This window comes from Aulonocara stuartgranti (assembly GCF_965226115.1).
Source record: "Aulonocara stuartgranti genome assembly, chromosome: 11".
Taxonomy (NCBI): Eukaryota; Metazoa; Chordata; class Actinopteri; order Cichliformes; family Cichlidae; genus Aulonocara; species Aulonocara stuartgranti.
This window is the reverse complement of record NC_138947.1, coordinates 22,624,379-22,643,369: the sequence shown is the minus strand read 5'-3', so window position 1 is coordinate 22,643,369 and position 18,991 is coordinate 22,624,379. Positions and strand designations below refer to the sequence as shown.

The window sequence follows — 18,991 nt, the reverse complement described above, 5'->3', positions numbered from 1 at the left end:
GTCAGTATCTTACCCTTGATCCTGGGGGACCATCTCTACCAGGTGAGCCAGGACCTCCGGGAACTCCCTGAGAAAAACACAAACACAGGGGTTTGAATTACTGTGGCAATACAGACTGACTGAGGATTTATGCTTCAGTGAGAAAACTACGCCATAGCTACGTAGCAACCACTAACAAATCTGAAACCCTACGGTCCAAACTGATGCTAACCTGCCTAAAACCTTAACCACACGGCATGTCGCGCAGCTTTTCAGCACTGTCAATGTCCAGCTACTCTTTTACACCAGGTTTTGAATTTACCAGTGACAACTTATTTCAATATAAGAAATAATAACAGCATTAATGTAAGAACTCACGAATGTCGGCATAATCATGGAGTGATTTTGTTAAAACTGTGGGAATGGATGTGAAGGAACGGACAAATAAATGGAAGAACTTGAGGAACACAGATGTCTGTCCCTGAAAAAAACTAATCACAACAAAGAGCAAGGGCCCAGGAGGGAAAGATGTTCCAGCTTTTTATTTGTTTCTATCAGCTGGTGTTAGGATTAAAATTATTTAAGCTGTTTTTTATATGCACATTGTGATGGGATCATTAAAGAGTTGGAGCTCCATGTTTTGAAGGTCGGAAGCTTCATTCAGTGCTATGACTGAATTGAAATATTGTGATTGACGTAGAGTCCAGAGGGTTTTTTCGCAGCATGCTTGCACATCATAACTAGCTAACACTCAGGATGATATTTACTGGGCCAAGGGAGTCTGAACAGAATATCCCGAACTTAGATAATAAATAGAATCAGTAAGAGATTTATAATCAAGGCTACGCAGGGAGGTGTTTTCTTTTTCTGTTTCTGTTATTCCAGGAAGGAGCAGATACGAGGTCGGAGAGAAGACTCGTAGGGAAACAGCCGGACCACCACATCGCTTCCGGAAGAATACTTGTTTTTGTTGGGGTATAAAACTGCACGGCTCCATCCGGGGTCATACTTTCTGTGAAGACAGATGGCTGATTTCACAGAGAGGTCCAGTGCTGTAACTTGTAATTTCAACTGCTGAAGCATATTAAATCTTTTTAAACAACAGACATTCTCCAGTACTTCCTGGAGACTGAACACGACACTTGCTCCATGCATAAATCAGACATGACATGACCGAACGGTAATTAACACATAATGCACAACGCAGATTCATAAATGCCAGTGACATCATCGGCAGCTTGTGTAGGTTGCATCATTGTCCATCAGCAGGAATCTCATCATAATTAGGAAAATGTATTTGTAGTATTTCCATGCAGTCATCTTGGTTGTTGCTGACCTGATATGAGCAGGAAACCAAAGGACTTAAATCAGCCTTCAAAATCAGATTTTCTTTAAAATTGTGAATTCATTTAATTTCTTTCTTCTTCTTCTTCTTTTTGCACCATCGCAGCCCAGTGAATTTTTAAAAAGTGTTTTAGCTGCCGAATCACGTACAGTATATCAAGGAAAGTCTTTATCCATAAATGTCTCATAATAATTAAAATACGCACAGACGTGCTACTAAAGGTCAGAACAGCTGAGGATTTGCTATCTTGCTCAACAATGCTTTGACGGCAGTGGACATAAATCTGATTTATAAAAAGGACCAGCTTTTAACCCTCTGGGCACAGACAGTCTTCATATCAGCAGTCGACCCCGCCGCTCCATCTCCTGCCCCATTTCCCCTTCATCCGCCTCTCCGCAGGTCAATGCACACACAGCCAATTCCAAAATGCAGCCACGGACTGCGTGCTGAGGTGATTTATCTCCGCACTTCAGTATTAGTGGAGGGCTCATAAAACAGGACAGTTAACACTGTTAAAGGTTCTACAAATTACAGGACGGGGTCGCGGAGGACAGGCCTCATATGATTAACGATGTGCCGCCGTTCAGATGTTGCCTGATGTGCACTCTCCCATGACATCTGCAATAATACCTCCCCTGCAACTTTCACTCAGATATCGACAAACTTCAAGAAACACGTGGAGCGGAGAGGCAAACCTCCACGTCTGCACAAAACACAAAGACTGATGAAACCATTGTTGACATTAAAGACGAAGTTAGTAAAGCGAACTGCAAAAGAAAAATAATTATAGCAAAAAAAATGTTATGAAAGTATCGTGGCTCTATGTAAAATGTAAATAAAAATAATAATTCAATAATTTAAACACTACATCCACAAACACTACATATTAAATGTTAAATAAAAAGTGCGCTGCATCACCTTTTCTTTCAAAAAAGCGATAAGACTAATTTCTCATTTATTTCTCGCTTTATAGTAAAATGATTTCAGCTGCTCGACACTTCTGAGTTTCTTTTATGGTAAATATGCCAAAATATGTGCGTGACACGTCCAGTTTAGCAGCTGTACTGTTTTACTATCACGCCCCCTCTGTCATAAGCTGTACATGTGTCCTGCGATCTCCTGCTTTCACAAGCCAAACCTTTCCTCAAAACTATATTATCTGGGTGGCAGCACAAGTTTAGCCTTTACAAAAGATAACTATACACATGTCACATGCATTGATGTAACCCGCCATACGCCATCAGAGAAATTTGCAGTCTAGATGGTCCACATCCTCTTTAGCTCGGAGGATGAGACATTCTTTACTTCAAGGAAGAATTCAACATTTTTAAACTTGAAACCACAGGACAGTTTTCCACTTTACCTCAGTCTCTGAAATTAGCTCAGGCACAGTAACATTTCTAAATGTTATTTCAATACATTTTTTGCTCTGCATGATCGAGTTTCAGCTTGCATTTGTGGATAGTGATTAACTCTGTTCTCGGACAGGCTTTAGGATGTCCTCCTGACCACATGCAGTGATTTCCAGGACAGAACTGTGCTGTGTTTATAATACAACACTGTCTGAGGCCATGAAGATCACAGCTGTTTATTACTGGCTTTAATTTAATCTTTTAAAGATATCATATACTGTGCAAGATAAAATACTCAAACTGCAAATTTAGATTGCTCTGTTTTACTGATGGGGCACCGCCCTCCTCCGCCCTTATAATAATGCCACTATTTAACCCAATTAGCTCTGAGTTAATACACCATGTGGGGTTTTTTTTGTAGAGAACTAGAGAGTCTTTATTTTTATTATTATTTTGCTTTTGTCTTGACTTTCCTTTGAAGGAGTTCCCTGTATAACATTCAAATTGAGCATACGTGTTGAAAACACATAAAATGTCAGTTTCAACATTAAATAGGCTGTTTTTGTATTATTACATTTAATATAGAGTTTAATTAATTTGGATATAATGGTATTGCATACTTATTCATATTTTCCATTGTCCCATTTAGTTTTTTTGGTTTCTTTTTTTGGAGAGCAGTTGAAGAAATCTTTCAGTCAAGTCAAACTTGGAACAGTTTTCTGAACTTCTCTACCTGTACCGATTTTTTTAAAACCACTTTTAAGAAAAAAAGCTTCAAGTTTCAGTTATAGTCTAACTATAAAATATTCAGTGTTTGATCATAAAATATTAAAATATTCTTTTGTTTCTTGATAAATGCTGCATAATTCACAACACCCTGAGAATAAAATGAACAGGCAGGCCAAAGAAATTAATAATTGGAGTGTGCGAGTGATTCTGATTCAATACATTAGCCTCGGGATTTACACACACACGGAAATGCACAGCTGTAAATTTCCATGGTGTCCGGCAGATAAAGGACTGAGATGAGGGGGTCATGTGGGGCAACCGTATATATCCGCACAAGATCAAGAATGAGACCAATTTGAAATTATTGCCTATACCAAAACAGCCCGCATCCCTCTCTCAGACAAAACCAAAATTATTAGTCGATAACAAAACCTCACATGCGCGCGATAAACAAAATGAAAGCGAGAGATGAGAGAGACGGCTACGCACACAAACACACAGTCGCCGCTCTTCAATGCAGCTGCATTTTTCATTGTCAAATTGAAACAGAGGTGGAGGGGATGCTGACGACAAGGTTACATTGTATTTACTGCAGGAAGAAACAGAGCGAGGGCGAGAGGGAGAGAGAGAGACTGAGGTAATTGATGCTTTAGAGTTGTGATACTCTCTGTGGTCCCTCGTATATTACAACAGGGCCCTGGAAGCTACATTATTCCCCCACTGAGCCACACACACACCCATTCATATTCCTTGCTGTGACAAAACACATTATTACTCAGTAACATAGTGCAGCACAGGGCAGCACTGCCAGCTTTTATTAATAGGGCTATGCAGGCACAGAGATCGCTAGATAGTGCCGCATCGAGGACTGCTGAAGCTCTCCGTGAGCTCGTTGGGAGACTAGTTGTTCTCGCCTCCTGAGAGTGGCTAACGTTTCGCTGCGCTTCTGAAAATGAAACTAATAGAAACAAACATTTTTTGGGGGGACAAATAGAAAACATTTTCAAATTCTTTCAGAAAATGAAAATTTGCAATTTGTTGGGCATTGAAATGCAGGTGAATTAAAATTGTCACAATCAGCAGGGCTGGCTGCGTGTAGAGTGAAACGTGGACCCAAATGCAGACGAAACAAAACGTGAAACGTGACTTGAATAACCAAAAATGAGCCGTTTATTGAGCTGGCAAAATAACTGCAAACAAAAGGCAAAAGGCAAGACATGAGCCTAATGACAGGACAGGGGAAGTGAAACTAAATACAGTGAACCAAGAACACTCAACTCCTTCAAAATAAAACCGGAAACACTGAAACTAGACATGACAACACAAGTTTAACAGGCCTAAAACGTGATGAACAATATAAGAACCCAAATACAGAAACCAAGGAAACAATAAATAATGACTGCCTTTAACCTCAACTAAAAGCTAAATAGGAATGACACATGAACTAATCACAAATCTAAAATGAGACAAATACAAAATGTACTCAGAGCGCTGGGTCGGAGACAATCCAGCACTCCCATTCAATCAAGCTTTATTATAAGTGCAAAATTAAAAAGAGTTCTTATGTTAAATATCCTGTTGTGTGCAAAGATGTCGAGTGCCATTAGCTTGACTACCCAGGCTTTACTTGACCACTGAGAATTATTAATTATTTAATCATTCTTACAGTACCGAACAAAATCGGCTGATTCAACTGTCGAAGGAAACCATTAGAAAACGACCGTCCAAACATGGAGCCTGTGTGCTCTGCAGATCAATGTACGAGTGTGACACGATCAGGGGGAAGATGGGAACAGTGACTGTAACAAATTGTGCTCAGCGATGTAAAAAAAATAAATAAAATATAAGACTGCTCCTTTCTTTTTGCTCTGTGCTGAAGCCATCTCTCAAAATCAAAACCTTGGCACTGTCAGCTCGAGTGCAGCTGTTGTAATGAATTTAAGTTTAACTTTTATCAAATTATTCTCTGAAACGTTCTTATTCAATTCAATTCAATTCAATTTTATTTATATAGCGCCAAATCACAACAAAAGTCGCCTCAAGGCGCTTCATAGATGCTTATCCCCGTAAACGTCTGGAGATATGGTTTGCAAAGACACAAGACAGAAGGCCTCTAGATGTTAGTCCATGTGCTAATAAATGACACTCATATATTATATCAATACTCCATCTCAAATGCGTTGAAACACATTTTCTTTTCTTCAACCAAAGCTGATGCATCCAGATAAATACTACACGCCTGAAAGGGTTCTTGGCTACGGAGCCCCCCAGGGGACATGGGAGAAAAAAAAATTACGGAGGAAAAAAAAAAAATTAGGGAGAAAAAAAAAATTAAGACGGACTTTTGCGAGATCTCGCAAAAGTATTGCGAGCGCTCGCAAAAGTATTGCGAGCGCTCGCAAAAGTTTTAGCCGCATTCTTCGGAGGCCGCCAGCTCGAAACCGACCGGGAGGTCGAGGCACGATGTGCCGGGAAAGCGGTGTTCCTCCCGGCTGTAGTAGGTCTCGACTTCCCGTTAGCTTCGAGCTAGTGGCCGCCAGCTCGAAACCGACCGGGAGGTCGAGGCACGATGTGCCGGGAAAGCGGTGTTCCTCTCGGCTGTAGTAGGTCTCGACCTCCCGTTAGCTTCGAGCTAGTGGGCGTCAGATCTCCAAAAACGTCGGAGCACTTTTGCAAATATGTGATGTCTTGTAAACCGAGCAGGTATCTGACGTTTACACAACTACATTCATGCCTCAAAATATCTTAAAAGTGTATTTTGTGACCCAGAAAGAGTAATATTACAACTAAGTAGCTGCCGCCATTGTTGGAGTTTTGCGAGATCTCGCAATACTTTTGCGAGATCTCGCAATACTTTTGCGAGCGCTCACAATACTTTTGCGAGATCTCGCAATACTTTTGCGAGATCTCGCAAAAGTCCGTCTTAATTTTTTTTTTTCTCCCAAATTTTTTTTTTCCTCCCTAATTTTTTTTTTCCCTCCGTAATTTTTTTTTCTCCCATGTCCCCTGGGGGGCTCCGTACTTGGCCACTTCAAATGTCAATGGATTTTCTCAGTCTCCCAGTCAGAAGCCTGCAGGCGTTATCTGTGTTCTTGTTCCAGTTCATAAGTTTAAAAACTAACCATTTCTACAACAGGCGGGCCTGCACAGAGCGGCGAGGATAGTGCTGCGTCAGGAGCTGCTTTAGCTCAGTGCGAACAAGTGTGAGGAAGTGAGACAGAACTTTTACGCCTTCCGTTTTCTTCGCTTTCAAACAAAGTAAATTCAGCAAACCTTCGTTCACTGAAATGCATGCACATCACCAGGTATTATTTTATTTATCAGCTAAAAACAGAAAAACAAACTTGAAAAAATTAGAAAAACGGTCTGTCAAGAAGCACTTCTACAACAGTGAAAGTCTCTGCAGACTCCTACAGGTAAGTGATTCATTTAATATTTAACCAGTCTAGCTGCAAAACAGCAGAGATTCAGACTCCAGCTCAGCTTACACACCCATTACTCACCCTCACAGTTGTTTTCACTTAATTAGCCTGATTAGCTCTGTTTTCAGGAGTGGTGCGTGTATATTACCTTTGCTGGGGAAATAAATCTGTTTATATAGTCACATTCTTAAGACTTATTTCCCTTTGGAGGCTAAATACCAAAGTCTTTATACCATAGCATTAAATTTTATGGTGCAAACTTGATCCAAGGTTGTAGTAGGGTGAGGTTTTTTTGGAGGGGCAGTAAAAGTAATGTCCTCTGAAGTGATGGAGACATTGTATATTAGTGGTTTGGGCCTATGACCTTCCACAATGACCTAACCTGAATCTGATTAAATAGAGATTTATTATAATACAGATACATTAAAAGAAGCACAAAAGTGACATATTCTTCCTTGAAAAATAAGCGTCTCCTGGTACACAGCTACTGAAACAATGACTGTGTCTTTGCTGATGTCCAGGGCTCCCAGTAGAACACCATTAAATTAATTCAGTATTACTTTGGATTGGTTCAGTGCAGAATAATCGAGACGCCTGTGATGATTATTCACATCTCACTGATTCCATTAGACTGCATCATGACCATGTGCATGTGTAGACTGCTAAAACACACCCCCACACACTAAAACCCACCAACCACTAGCATTAAGACCAGATCCTTCCAGTCCTGTAATTTGGATCTGACATGTTATTCCAGCCCATCCCACAGATGCTCAGCCTGACTGAGATCAGGGAAATAAGGTGGCCAAGTCGACACCCTACAGCTGTCAGGGTGTACCTCTGTAATGAAACTGGGGGTTATGTGTTTAGGTACAAGCAAAAGTAACATCCAGATAAAGTTTTCCAGCAGAATATTGCCCAGAGCCTCAAGCCATGCCTCGTCTACATGATGTCATCAGACCAGGCTAACCTTTTTTCCTTTGGACCACATTTGGCAGGTATTAAACCGGAAACACCCACAAGAGCAGCAAGTTCAGCCCTTGCCGTTACCCTGGCCCATGCACTGACCTCCTTGAGTTGCTGCTGTTCCCTGCCACACACTGTCCCATATAGTAATTTATAAGATCTGTTATTTATATTTAGTTATTTCAGTACTTAGGTTTACATTTATTTGAGTATTTATTAAATTTATTTCAGCTGTTTTACCTATTGTTCAGTAGAATGCTGCGTATACTGAGGCTTACTGTAAAGCACTGTTTCATTTGTATCATGTCACATATTTCAATGACAATTAAAGCTGAGTCTGAGGAAACGTTGCTGAGACCTTCACACTTGGACATTTATCTTTGTTTCAAAACATCACCTTCAAGAGCTGCTATAATGTGTCCACCTCCCTGAAGAAGGCCACTGTAACAAGTGAATCAGAGTTAATCACACTTCTCTCCCCCCTCCCTTCTCTCCCGCTCATTTACATAGTGTAATTATGAAATGATCAGGAGCAACAAAACAACTGTGTCTACAACTGATCAAATGAAGCCACAGTAGTTCTAAACAAACCAATAATTTGCCCTGTCAGCACTGGCCTGGCAAACATGTCACCAATATTGGCTACACAGGCAAGTCATTTTGGATTTTTTTCAGTCCAGTGCATTTTATCTATCACATTAGATATGTACTGGTGAGCTAATCATTTTGGTAAAACATTTTATTTATCCCTAACTAAGTTATCTGCTAAAGTTAATCAGAAATAACACACCGAGTCCATGTCAGCCTTAGTAAGAACGGCCGAAAGTATCAAGGAAACAAGAAAAATAATTGTAAAAAATCAAATGAAAACACAGAAATATGCTTTTATAGAGTAACACGTCTCACTTCTGTGAGCGTACAGGTCCAGGGCACCTTTTATTAGATGTAGGATTCATTTCAATTCTGCACACACACACACACACACACACACACACACACACACACACACACACACACACACACACACACACACACACACACACACACACACAGCTGGGTATACTTAGTAGTACTTAGCTCCTATAAGTAAGACAGAAACACAGGAGGAAAACATTGTATTTCAGGCAGGGTGGAAAGTAATTCCCTCTCCGTGTTGTACTTTGTAATGTAGGGAATCAGACAGTAAATGTAGGGCCTCAGTAAACACACTTTACTGCTATGTTTTACAACAGTGACCATTTTTGGGAAATGTTCTTACCATTGGTCCGGAAGGGCCGATCTCTCCTCTCTCTCCTTTCTCCCCAAGAGCTCCCTGTAAAACAAACAATGTCACTGCGGCTGGGCTGGACTCGTGGGCCTCGTGATAGCCACGGACTGGAAAAGCCAACATCAGTTATCTTAATAAGATGCCGGGCCATTTCTTTGGGCAAGATCCGAGAAATGTCTGGAAGTCTATTTGAGGCATATGTCAACATTTGTCAGTTCACAATGGCAGGTGGTAGACAGCTTAATATCAAGTGCAGTCATAATTGCACACATTTCTGAACTTGCTGAAGAAAGATGGGAACAAACTGCAAAAAGCACACGTCCAGTGACCGGTTATCATAATTCAGTGAAAGTGCTGCTTGAGAATGACAAAACTTTATATGTTACTTGATCCCAAAGTTTTATTTTTGTTATTACAGGAAGTTGTGCGAGTTTCAACGCTAAAGCAATTGTGGAAAAATCCACCTTTACGCCAGTAAAGTCTTACCGGAGGCCCCTGAATGGAGAGTCCGTTGGGTCCTTGAGGACCAGGTTGCCCTGGGGGTCCAGAAGGGCCAACTTCTCCTACGGGCCCTTGAGGTCCCTGTGAAAAACACCACGTGGAACCAAAGTAGCAACTTTAAGTTACATATAGTAACACAGATTGGTGAGAAAGATAAACCCTGTGGTTCTTTAGTCTGACCCCCTGAGGATAAAAATGTTTTTGTGACCTCCTCACTCTCCAGAATCTGGAATGGCAAAATTTAAGAGTGCAGAACACGACTGCATAGTCAGCAATAAAAAATGTCATTTAAAGGCACGACAGCCTTTTACATCAATTTAACCGTCGGTAGCACCTCCTGATGTGAGACTCTCTGTTGGAGAGATAAAGGAACTGGCCTGAACCGGGCTCAGAGGCTCATTTTCATAAACAAGGCTAAAAAGAGCGTGAGAGCTTTATAGCTTTACTAAATATAAAAACGGACACGATCGCTGCTTCTGTTCAGATCGTTCTACACATTTTTGATCAATTTAATCTCCAAAGAATGTTTAAGAGACGTTTTGTGCCAATTCAGCATGATGTCCATCAGGTTTAGATGGTTGCCATCCATCTGAAGTCAGGTCTTTGCAGCTCATTTCATTGGTGTATGTGGATTACAAACCGAGTTCACAAACAGGAGACAGAAAAGAGAAATTCCTACAAACCACGACTGATTTGCAGTATTTGTGGCTTGTTGGCCGAGCGGCAGCAGTAGCCAAAGTAATCGTTGCTCCAGCTGTATTTATTATTTTAAAGTTCAGCCTTAGAGGTTGTTGGGTCAGGGCTGCCTTATCCATGCACATGATCAAAATAAAGCATGGATCAGATATACATGAGTGGAAAGGAAATAAAAACAAACAGAGAGAAATGTTGTTGTTTTTTATCTCATATTTAACTTAATATTATTCTCATAAAAATATTGCACCAAAGTAAATCACTTTAAGGTTTATTTTGCAAAAAGAATAATTTATTTTGCGTTTTATCCACCGTTATCCTGTAACATGTAATTCACTAAAATGAATTAGTAGCACTGAATAAAGATGAGTTCAGGGAGGAGCATACTGATGACACAGATGTACGAATGGTGTAAGACTGATCGAGCAGGAATACGGTACTGTGGGAAAGTCTTCATCCACCAATCATTTCTTTATATTTTGCCAGAAAAACAGGGAAAAAGTGCAATAAGTTATTGAAACACATGCAAACATACATGTAAATACAGTATAGAAGGCAAAACTAGAGTTTGTAAAAATTCCTCTGAAAAAATAGCCCGCTCTCACTACCGAGGCCTAATATAATTTTGATTGGTCAAGTCCCACGGCGTTCCTAAGGAACGCGAAAGGTGACCGTATGCTACGTGCCGGGTTATGGATGAACTCCAGTAGAATGATCCTGTTGTAATACATGTTCCAGCCATGTACTCCAGCCCTAACCTTATCCCTAACCTTAACCAGCACTTAACAGCTCTCTAAGTCTCTAAGTCTAAACTTTAATAGTGTTTTCCAAAGTGATTTAAGTAAAATGAATGTACATGTGTGGATTCATTCCAAATGGTTCTCATGTTTCCTCATTTTTTCCGATCTCGTAATCTAGGGATGTGTTGGGTGCCCGGAAGTGTAACATATTGACGATTTGTCACCTAGCGTAAAATGTTATGCTTTGGGAGTGAGAATGTGTTGTGAAAAAATAGCACTTCAGTCTGGCTCCTTGGAAACAAAATCTGAAGAAATAAGGGGTGAATCGAGACCTTTGCACAGCACTGTATATTAATATCCTCTACTGTGTGTGTGTGTGTGTGTGTGTGCCTGCAGTACAGAAATCCACATCTCTCTTCATAGCTAACACAATGGACTACTTGCACTAGGTAGTCCATTGCACCCATGAAACACATCACATACAGTCATTACTGACTATATGTTGTTTGGGTTTTTTTTTTGTGGGACACTTCATGTGTCGCACTTGACGTGCTGTCGCTGAGGTAAAAAAGTGGGACATATGGTTGCGATATACAACCTTATTTCCCTGACTGACAGTAGTGTGGTTTTCAACACAAGCTGCAGCACCAATGTCGCCTCCTTCAAAGAAGAAAAAGCGTCAGAACTTTTTTCTAAGATTAAATTTCACTCATGGGAGTTTTTGTTCAGAGAAATTTCCACCAGGATCAGGATCTGTAGCGACTGCTGCAGCTGGATGTTTAGTAAAAGTTTGGAACAGACGACCATACCAAAACCAGAGCAGATCCAAACATTACAGTCAGTCAGGATGGCTGCGAGTGGAGGTAAACTAGACAAGTGAGATATACCCTTGCAAATATCAGCTTCCTTTAAACTACGGGTATGTAACCTGAATGCTGTTGAAACTCTTTCAAAGTCCGATATTTTACACTTTCATCACTGAATGTGTCATTAAACAGAAGGCGATGGTTGCTTTGTTCTTGGACCCACTGGTGTGGACCACCACGTGCAGAATACCACACAAAAATAAACAAATGATCCGGGCATCCATTTAAATTTATTACACTGTGAGAGACAAACTCACTGGCTTTTGCAAACTGATCCACCTTCATTTCGTTCATGCAGACTTCAGTCTGACTGAACTGTGACAGGTGAAATCATAAGGCTCTACTAAAGGGGTCAGATGTCATCCAAGAAACATATTTCAAAGTTCAAGGCTCAATTTATCCCTCTGTAAAAATCACAGAAATTATGCCCATTTATGCTGGCTGCCGTACTCGCAGCCATTTCCCACCTGCTCCTTGCCACAACACACCAAAATTTCGTCTGGCAAAATCCAGTCTCAACATTATTTTTAACTCATGCAGCAATTCTGCTTTCCCACTGTGGAACATTTTTCATGCCTTAACCGTGTGAAATACAGTAAATGTTCAAGACTGTAGCAGGACAATAGTGTCCCAGAATTTAAGAGCATTTTACAAACCGTCACTCCTGGCTCGCCTCTGTCTCCTCTGGCTCCTCGTATGCCTGGACCACCCTGAAACAAACACCAGAGACACACGGTAATAACAGAAATAAGAAAAAAACATGGGCTGTAAGACTGTAAATGTATCAAGACTTCCACTAAAACATGGAAACTGGGGTTTATGTTTAAAAATATGCTAAACGTAGAACGCCACGTGTCTTTCATATGAATGGATTGTGAGGCTCATGGAGAGAAGCCAGCGCTGATCATAATGCTGTAAACTGCTCCTGTGAGCTCTACACTTTATTACGCTGCATCTGTGACTAACAGCGAGAATCTAAAGCCATAAACCTTGGGCTGACCCTTCTCGAGGTTTATCCAGGGACAGGCAACACACATCTGCTAATCATTGGCCCATTTGGGATATATCCCCTTCCTGTGTTTTCTTAACTAGGTCTGCCTTGGGAAGCTGGGGGCAACTAGGTAGTTCCTGAAGTATTTAACCAGACGAGACAAGGGTGGGAGGAATATGAGAAGAGACATGCAGATGTGGTAAAAACAAGAGGTCATTTTCTTTTCGATAATTTCTATCAATTGGAAGTCAACACCAATCAGTTTGCTTTAATTGGTAGACGTAGGATATATTGTCTCTTTTAGATGTAGTCAGTGCTCTCTGCAGGGATTCCTTATGTGTGTGCTGGTCTTGGATTATGTACTTAAACGTAAAGTGACAGAATTTACAGGCTCAATTAGTTAACAAAACCATAATCAAAGTTTAATAAAGGCGAATGTAACAGCAGATCAAGTTAACCAAATCAAAAGGGTTTTTTCCAGTGTGTTTTTAGTTTTCGATGTGGAGGAATACTCATTGTTAGACAGCCAAAGGTTTGCTCCTGGGCCACAACTCTATTAACAAAAAAACCTACAGATGACAGCCAATATCCCAACATGAAGCTTTGAACTGGCACATTCATTTTGTCAGGTAGGACAGGAATGATGACAATGACCAATGACCCCTAGAATTATTTTGAAATACTTTGAATCAATGGTGAAATGGGCCTATGACGACTGTGTCTTTGTAAAATCACATCAGGGGAAAAGTAGTACTTAAAATGACTGGGCCTGTTCATCAGTTCAAAAATGTATTTCTGTTGTTTTAATGGATTCTTCTAAACAATCAGAGCACTTGCTGGAGGCACGGAAAAACCTGCAGAGAAACTGAAATGAGCTTCCAACAGTAACAGCACATGTAATTACATTTGGATTTTTCCACGAGACTTTAATGAATGTGGAAAAAACGGAGCAATTATTGTTCAACTTAGCAATTTTATGCCGAAGGGAAATTTACATTTTTTAAATAATGCTTGGATCTCAAACAGCATGGGCACTATTCATTTTGAACAAACAGACATGGCAGGTTGAGCATGTCTTGCTTTCCTTATTTTAGATTGATTGTTGACTGACGTTCAGCGTTAAGTTGAGTCTGTGCCAAATCAGACGGCACAGATTGCAGTTCAGCTCCGCCAATCAATAGTATTTGAAATGCTGAAATGTGAAGAGGTCTGCTGCTGCGTGAGGCAGGAAAAGACGTACATCTGGCAGTGAATGCAAACATAAAAATTACTCTGAGGAAGAAAGGCTCAGCGTTGTTGTGAGTGATTACGTCTGTAGTCTGCACACTGGAAAAATACAGCAGACAAAAGTGCATTTTCTGCTTATTACAAAAACTTTCTTTCTGCTATTACAGTTTCTTATTTGGCTCCTTGTTTTTGTTTTCATGACATTACTGAAATTACCCATTTAATATTTTTCTACAATTATCCCAGTGTGCAAAATATTCAACTTCTAGGTGACCACTTTTAATCGCTAGCTAATTGCAATGGTTATTTGATGGTAGTCAACCTGTTTCTAATGACTGTGGTCCAACTTGGACTTATTACAGTCACTCTCAGACAGATTAGCAAAGTCTTGCAAATAATTAGCATCTAATTTATAAACACAGACTGATACAATCAGGGGCGATCGTGGCTCAAGAGTTGGGCGTTCGTCTTGTAATTGGAAGGTTGCCGGTTCGAGCCCCGGCTTGGACAGTCTCGGTCGTTGTGTCCTTGGGCAAGACACTTCACCCGTTGCCTACTGGTGATGGTCAGTGTCCGGCAGCCTCGCCTCTGTCAGTGCGCCCCAGGGCGGCTGTGGCTACACTGTAGCTTACCATCACCAGTGTGTGAATGGGTGGATGATTGTGTATAGTGTAAAGCACTTTGGGGTCCTTAGGACCCAGTAAAGCGCTTTACCATTTACAATCTACAGGCTCACTTGAAATCAGTCTAAGTAAGTCTGCCAGGATATGCAACATCTCTGCAAGAAGTCTAATTGCAAGAGAAGATTCGACTGGACTGGTTACCCACTGCCTGTATTCTGGTTTATAGCCCCAGTACAGTTGTGGTCAGAAGTTTACATCCACTCATTGTTGAGGATGAATGTCACAGTAATTTTAGTTTTTTAAGGAACTGTTCTTTTTACAGGGTGGAATGCACAGCATACATCTTTAATGAAATGCAATGAAATCACCATCCTGCAGCAACTACGTCACTATTTGAGGAGGAATTTCGGAACTTCTATTTCAAGTGTAAGAGGCTGTGGCTGGACTCTGAATGTAAGTAGTTACAGTGTTAATAATATGTTTAGTGTAAATGTATGTGTATGTAGATGGCAACAGATTTACGATGTTCACCAATTTAGACTAAATGTAACTGCCTACTTGATCCCATTTAATCACAAACTGATGGCTGACAAACGCCATCTTACCACCTTTTTATTGCCATCTTTGTACCAAAGTCCCGTTTGGTGCTCGCTTGCTTTAGTAAGAAGCAACCGAGTGCCAGTGATTGCAGACCTGTTCCCCATCTTTAATGCAACCATTTCAAATGCAACTAGATTGCAAATTCATTTCACACAGTTGCATTAATTTTAGTTGAACTGTAATATTCAACTACTGTGTCCCCCCCAATGTGACTGTAGTATTAGACGCTGTATCAGGTATCCATCTACCTGATACACGTTTATTTTACAGCTTTATTTGATTGAGCTTAACACCCCCCCCCCCCCTTTTTTTGAGAGAACAAAGTGTTAGCACTGCAACAACAGAAGAGTAAATCTGTTTTCACATACACGTGAACCGACCGTTATATCGTTTTTAACAAGGGGAGTTGTGATAATTTTTCATCCTTTCTCTAAATCCCAGTGACTACAGTGTGTAGTTTTAGCACAAAAGCAGCTATGATTTCGCCATCACGCCATTCATCTATTCCAATATCCTGCAGTTAAAATGTGATTTAAGAAGCCCATTCAATGTGGGCGAGAGTAACAGACACAGACAGAGCGACAGAAACAGTTACAGAGAGGCATAAAACGACAATAAAATGAGAGAAAGAGCCCCAAGCAGGAGGAGGAGGTAAAATAAATAAAACAGAGAAAAACAATGAAAAGTGAGAAGCTAAGGTATTTTCTATGCTATATTAATCTCTGGAAAACAGAAGAAGCAAAAGAGACTGTATATAGAAAACATGAAAGAAACACAGAGAACAATATGTAATCCTAAATATTACATGAGAAATTTCAATTCTTTGGTAGTTTCCCCATAAAATGTGAATATTTTATACAACATAGAGCTTTCCTCTGTTATAGAACTGGAGGTTTAACAAATCCAGAGGGAGAGAGCTGTGACCTGTGGATATAACCCTACCAATGAGAAAGCAGATCTGGCTCGTTGGACAAGGAAAAAAACATAGGGGGGAATTTTACTTGGCTGTGATAAATGGAGTCGCCCAATAATTACTTTCTCAAACTATACCAGTGTGGATCTACACCCCTCTCCTGCTCCGCTACCCAAAGGTGCCGACAAAGACAAAGAGAGAGAACTTAAGGAGCGATAGCGCAAATGAAAGTGGTGAAGAGAGAAAAAGAAGAATTTAGACAAAAAGTCTCGGGCTGCAAATTAGCTCATTTAGTCGCTCTCATCTCCCGACCTCATTCTGGTACAATCTGCGATTGCGTGAGAGGAATACAACTGTTTGGCATGTACACCCCAACTCTTTCTAACATTCAGCCACCCCAGAGAAAATGCCTCTAAGAAATGGAAAGGTGTCTTCAGGCATTAATTGATGAAAAGAAAAAAGACTTGTTATTGTGTATATGTCACAAAACACAGGGTAGACTCTAAAAGCACTTTTATCTACCCTTTGATATCATGTCCTTTTGTGTTGCTGGATATATTCACCCTGTTCCATCTAGAGTTTATTCACACTGTGATATATTACATATTTAGATGTCTTTTGCTCTGGTCTTTGTGATTTTGTCATAAACTATAGTTAGACTAAGCTTCTGTATCTGAACTGTGAAGCAGGAGGTAACAAATTTGATTGCAAAAGTATGATTATGCAGAAATCAATTAACCTTTCCCTGGTAAATTTAAGGTCTCAGTCCCAAAATTAACATCTTGCTGAATAGAAGTTCTATGTGGAGTAAAATCGACAATAACTTTAAGACTGGTCTTGAGAAAAGCACTGACCGTAACTAAAATTAATTCAGTCGAAGTATGTTCACATTGAAAATGTTGGATTGACTTTGACATTACGAGCAGTGTCCACTAATGACCATCCAAACACTTTTTCTTTACTTCTGTAGAATTTTCTAGTTGATGAGAGTCTTGAGAGACTAGATGAAGCGAATGAGTAACTGATCTAAAGAAAGAGTTCAATTGAGTTTCTAACAACACAAAGAAGGATAAAAAGCACAGAGAGCAGAGGAAACTTTTAAAGGATTGCCACATCGGAGTGATTTGTTCATAAAAGGCAGAGTATGAGTGTTTAAGTAACTACATTAAAGAGTAAATGTGTATAAATATCGTCTTACAGGTGGTCCAGATGGTCCTGGAGGTCCTTTACTGTCCTGAGAGCAGGTACAGGCATGAGGCATGGGAGGGCACTGCTCTTCAACTCTCTGAAAAGACAGTTCACAGAATGTGTGTGCAGTCTCTTTGGTCAATATTCAGGTCAGGCTTGAGCTGCACTAAAAACACACATAAACAGGCTTAGACTTTGCCGGAAAAAAACAGATAACACTTGTAATACATGCTATCGTTGGCCAGTTTGTCTTAGGTGTTTGGATCCGTGTTAAATTTACAGCCCAGTAAAACTAATATTTTTCATATTCCACAAATCTCATATCATACTTTGGAGTTCTTTGGACAAACCAGCTAAAATTGCATCTTTTTCTAACAGAAAAACATATCTTTCCTCTTAAAAAAGTCAAAAACAATGTATTTTCAGTTTAAATGCAGCATAAACTCTTTTCTTTATTATTGCTACACAACTGCATAATTATTTACAAACTGTAAATGCAAACAATGTCCTTACAAAGTGCATTTAAATAAAGTTATTTTCAAAAATATACTTCAATACGACGGAGTAATCAATACTTTTTTGCATGCCTACTTTTTCATTGAGTAATCTGTACTTTTGAATGTGTATGTAATGAGTATGGAGCATATTTGAAAATGCAAACACTCAAAAAAATCAGTAAAAAAAAAAATCATGAATTTAGTAGTCTTGGGATTTTCATTTCATTCTTCTTGTGTATAGAGGAGCCCGCTTACGTAAGGACATTACGTTCGCTAAACCATACCTGTCTTTAGAAATACAAAATAAGCTCAAAACGCTGGGTCCTAGCCCCAGCACACATTTTAATTGCCAGCTAACCACTAGCACTGAAGGCTACATGACCCATGTGAAGACCCGAATTCTGAACCCCTGCCGACAGACTCCGACTTACTCAAGGGCTCTGCTAAAAACAGGCCTTTGTTGCAAGGTAGTTACTAGGCAACATGGTGATATCATAATATCTACTTACCTGCCAAGTTTGGCTGCTCAACTCCTGATCATGTAGGGGGAGTTGGCAGCCAAAGAAACACATTGTGTGCATTACAGTAAGAGTTGACTTTTTTGTGTTAGCTGTGCAACTTAGCTTAAAAACATCACACTGAAAATAAACAAGTCAATGCAGTTCATCACCTTGAATTTATTTAATTTTTGAATGTATTTAATTTTTCAGACATTGCGAGTTTCCGCACTCATGACAGTAACTGCCATGCATTTTATTACCCAGTGATGTGTTGATAACACTCAGGCCTCGGAGAAATTGGTTAGTACGTTGAGACATTGCATTTTGAACCCTATTGTACAGGTGTGCAATTAATAAGGATCTTAGTGTTTGCTCAGTGGATTACATTTTATGCCTGGGGCGTTAATTGATTGGTGCTACCATAAAGGCAGACACACACTTTTTGTGACTTTTTGTATATGCACAATACGCAACTGGTCTCATTAAGAGAATTTCTTTCACATTAAACTAAATTAATTGAATGAGCATTTTGGCTTTGATTGGAACCATACTTATCACTTTATTTATATGGAGTTTTAATATTCTGTGAATA

The 18,991-nt window shown here is 40.0% G+C and overlaps 1 protein-coding gene and 1 long non-coding RNA gene across 2 annotated transcripts in view; one reads left to right on the top strand and one right to left on the bottom strand.

Moving 5' to 3' along the window:
* The window catches only part of LOC309717592 (collagen alpha-1(XIV) chain-like), a 157,122-nt gene that overhangs the window by 26,682 nt on the left and 111,449 nt on the right, over nt 1-18,991 (bottom strand). Inside the window, exons 36-40 of the mRNA XM_082552272.1 lie at nt 17,413-17,499; nt 12,517-12,570; nt 9,547-9,642; nt 9,052-9,105; nt 14-67 (exon numbers count right to left, since the gene is read on the bottom strand). Of these exons, the coding sequence (XP_082408398.1) occupies nt 14-67; nt 9,052-9,105; nt 9,547-9,642; nt 12,517-12,570; nt 17,413-17,499 (345 nt within the window). The remainder of the gene's footprint in view (nt 1-13; nt 68-9,051; nt 9,106-9,546; nt 9,643-12,516; nt 12,571-17,412; nt 17,500-18,991) is intronic.
* On the top strand, nt 6,365-17,485 carry LOC309717594. Its single transcript, XR_014279749.1, has 3 exons — nt 6,365-6,821; nt 15,024-15,154; nt 17,415-17,485. It is a non-coding gene; the product is annotated as an uncharacterized lncRNA (long non-coding RNA).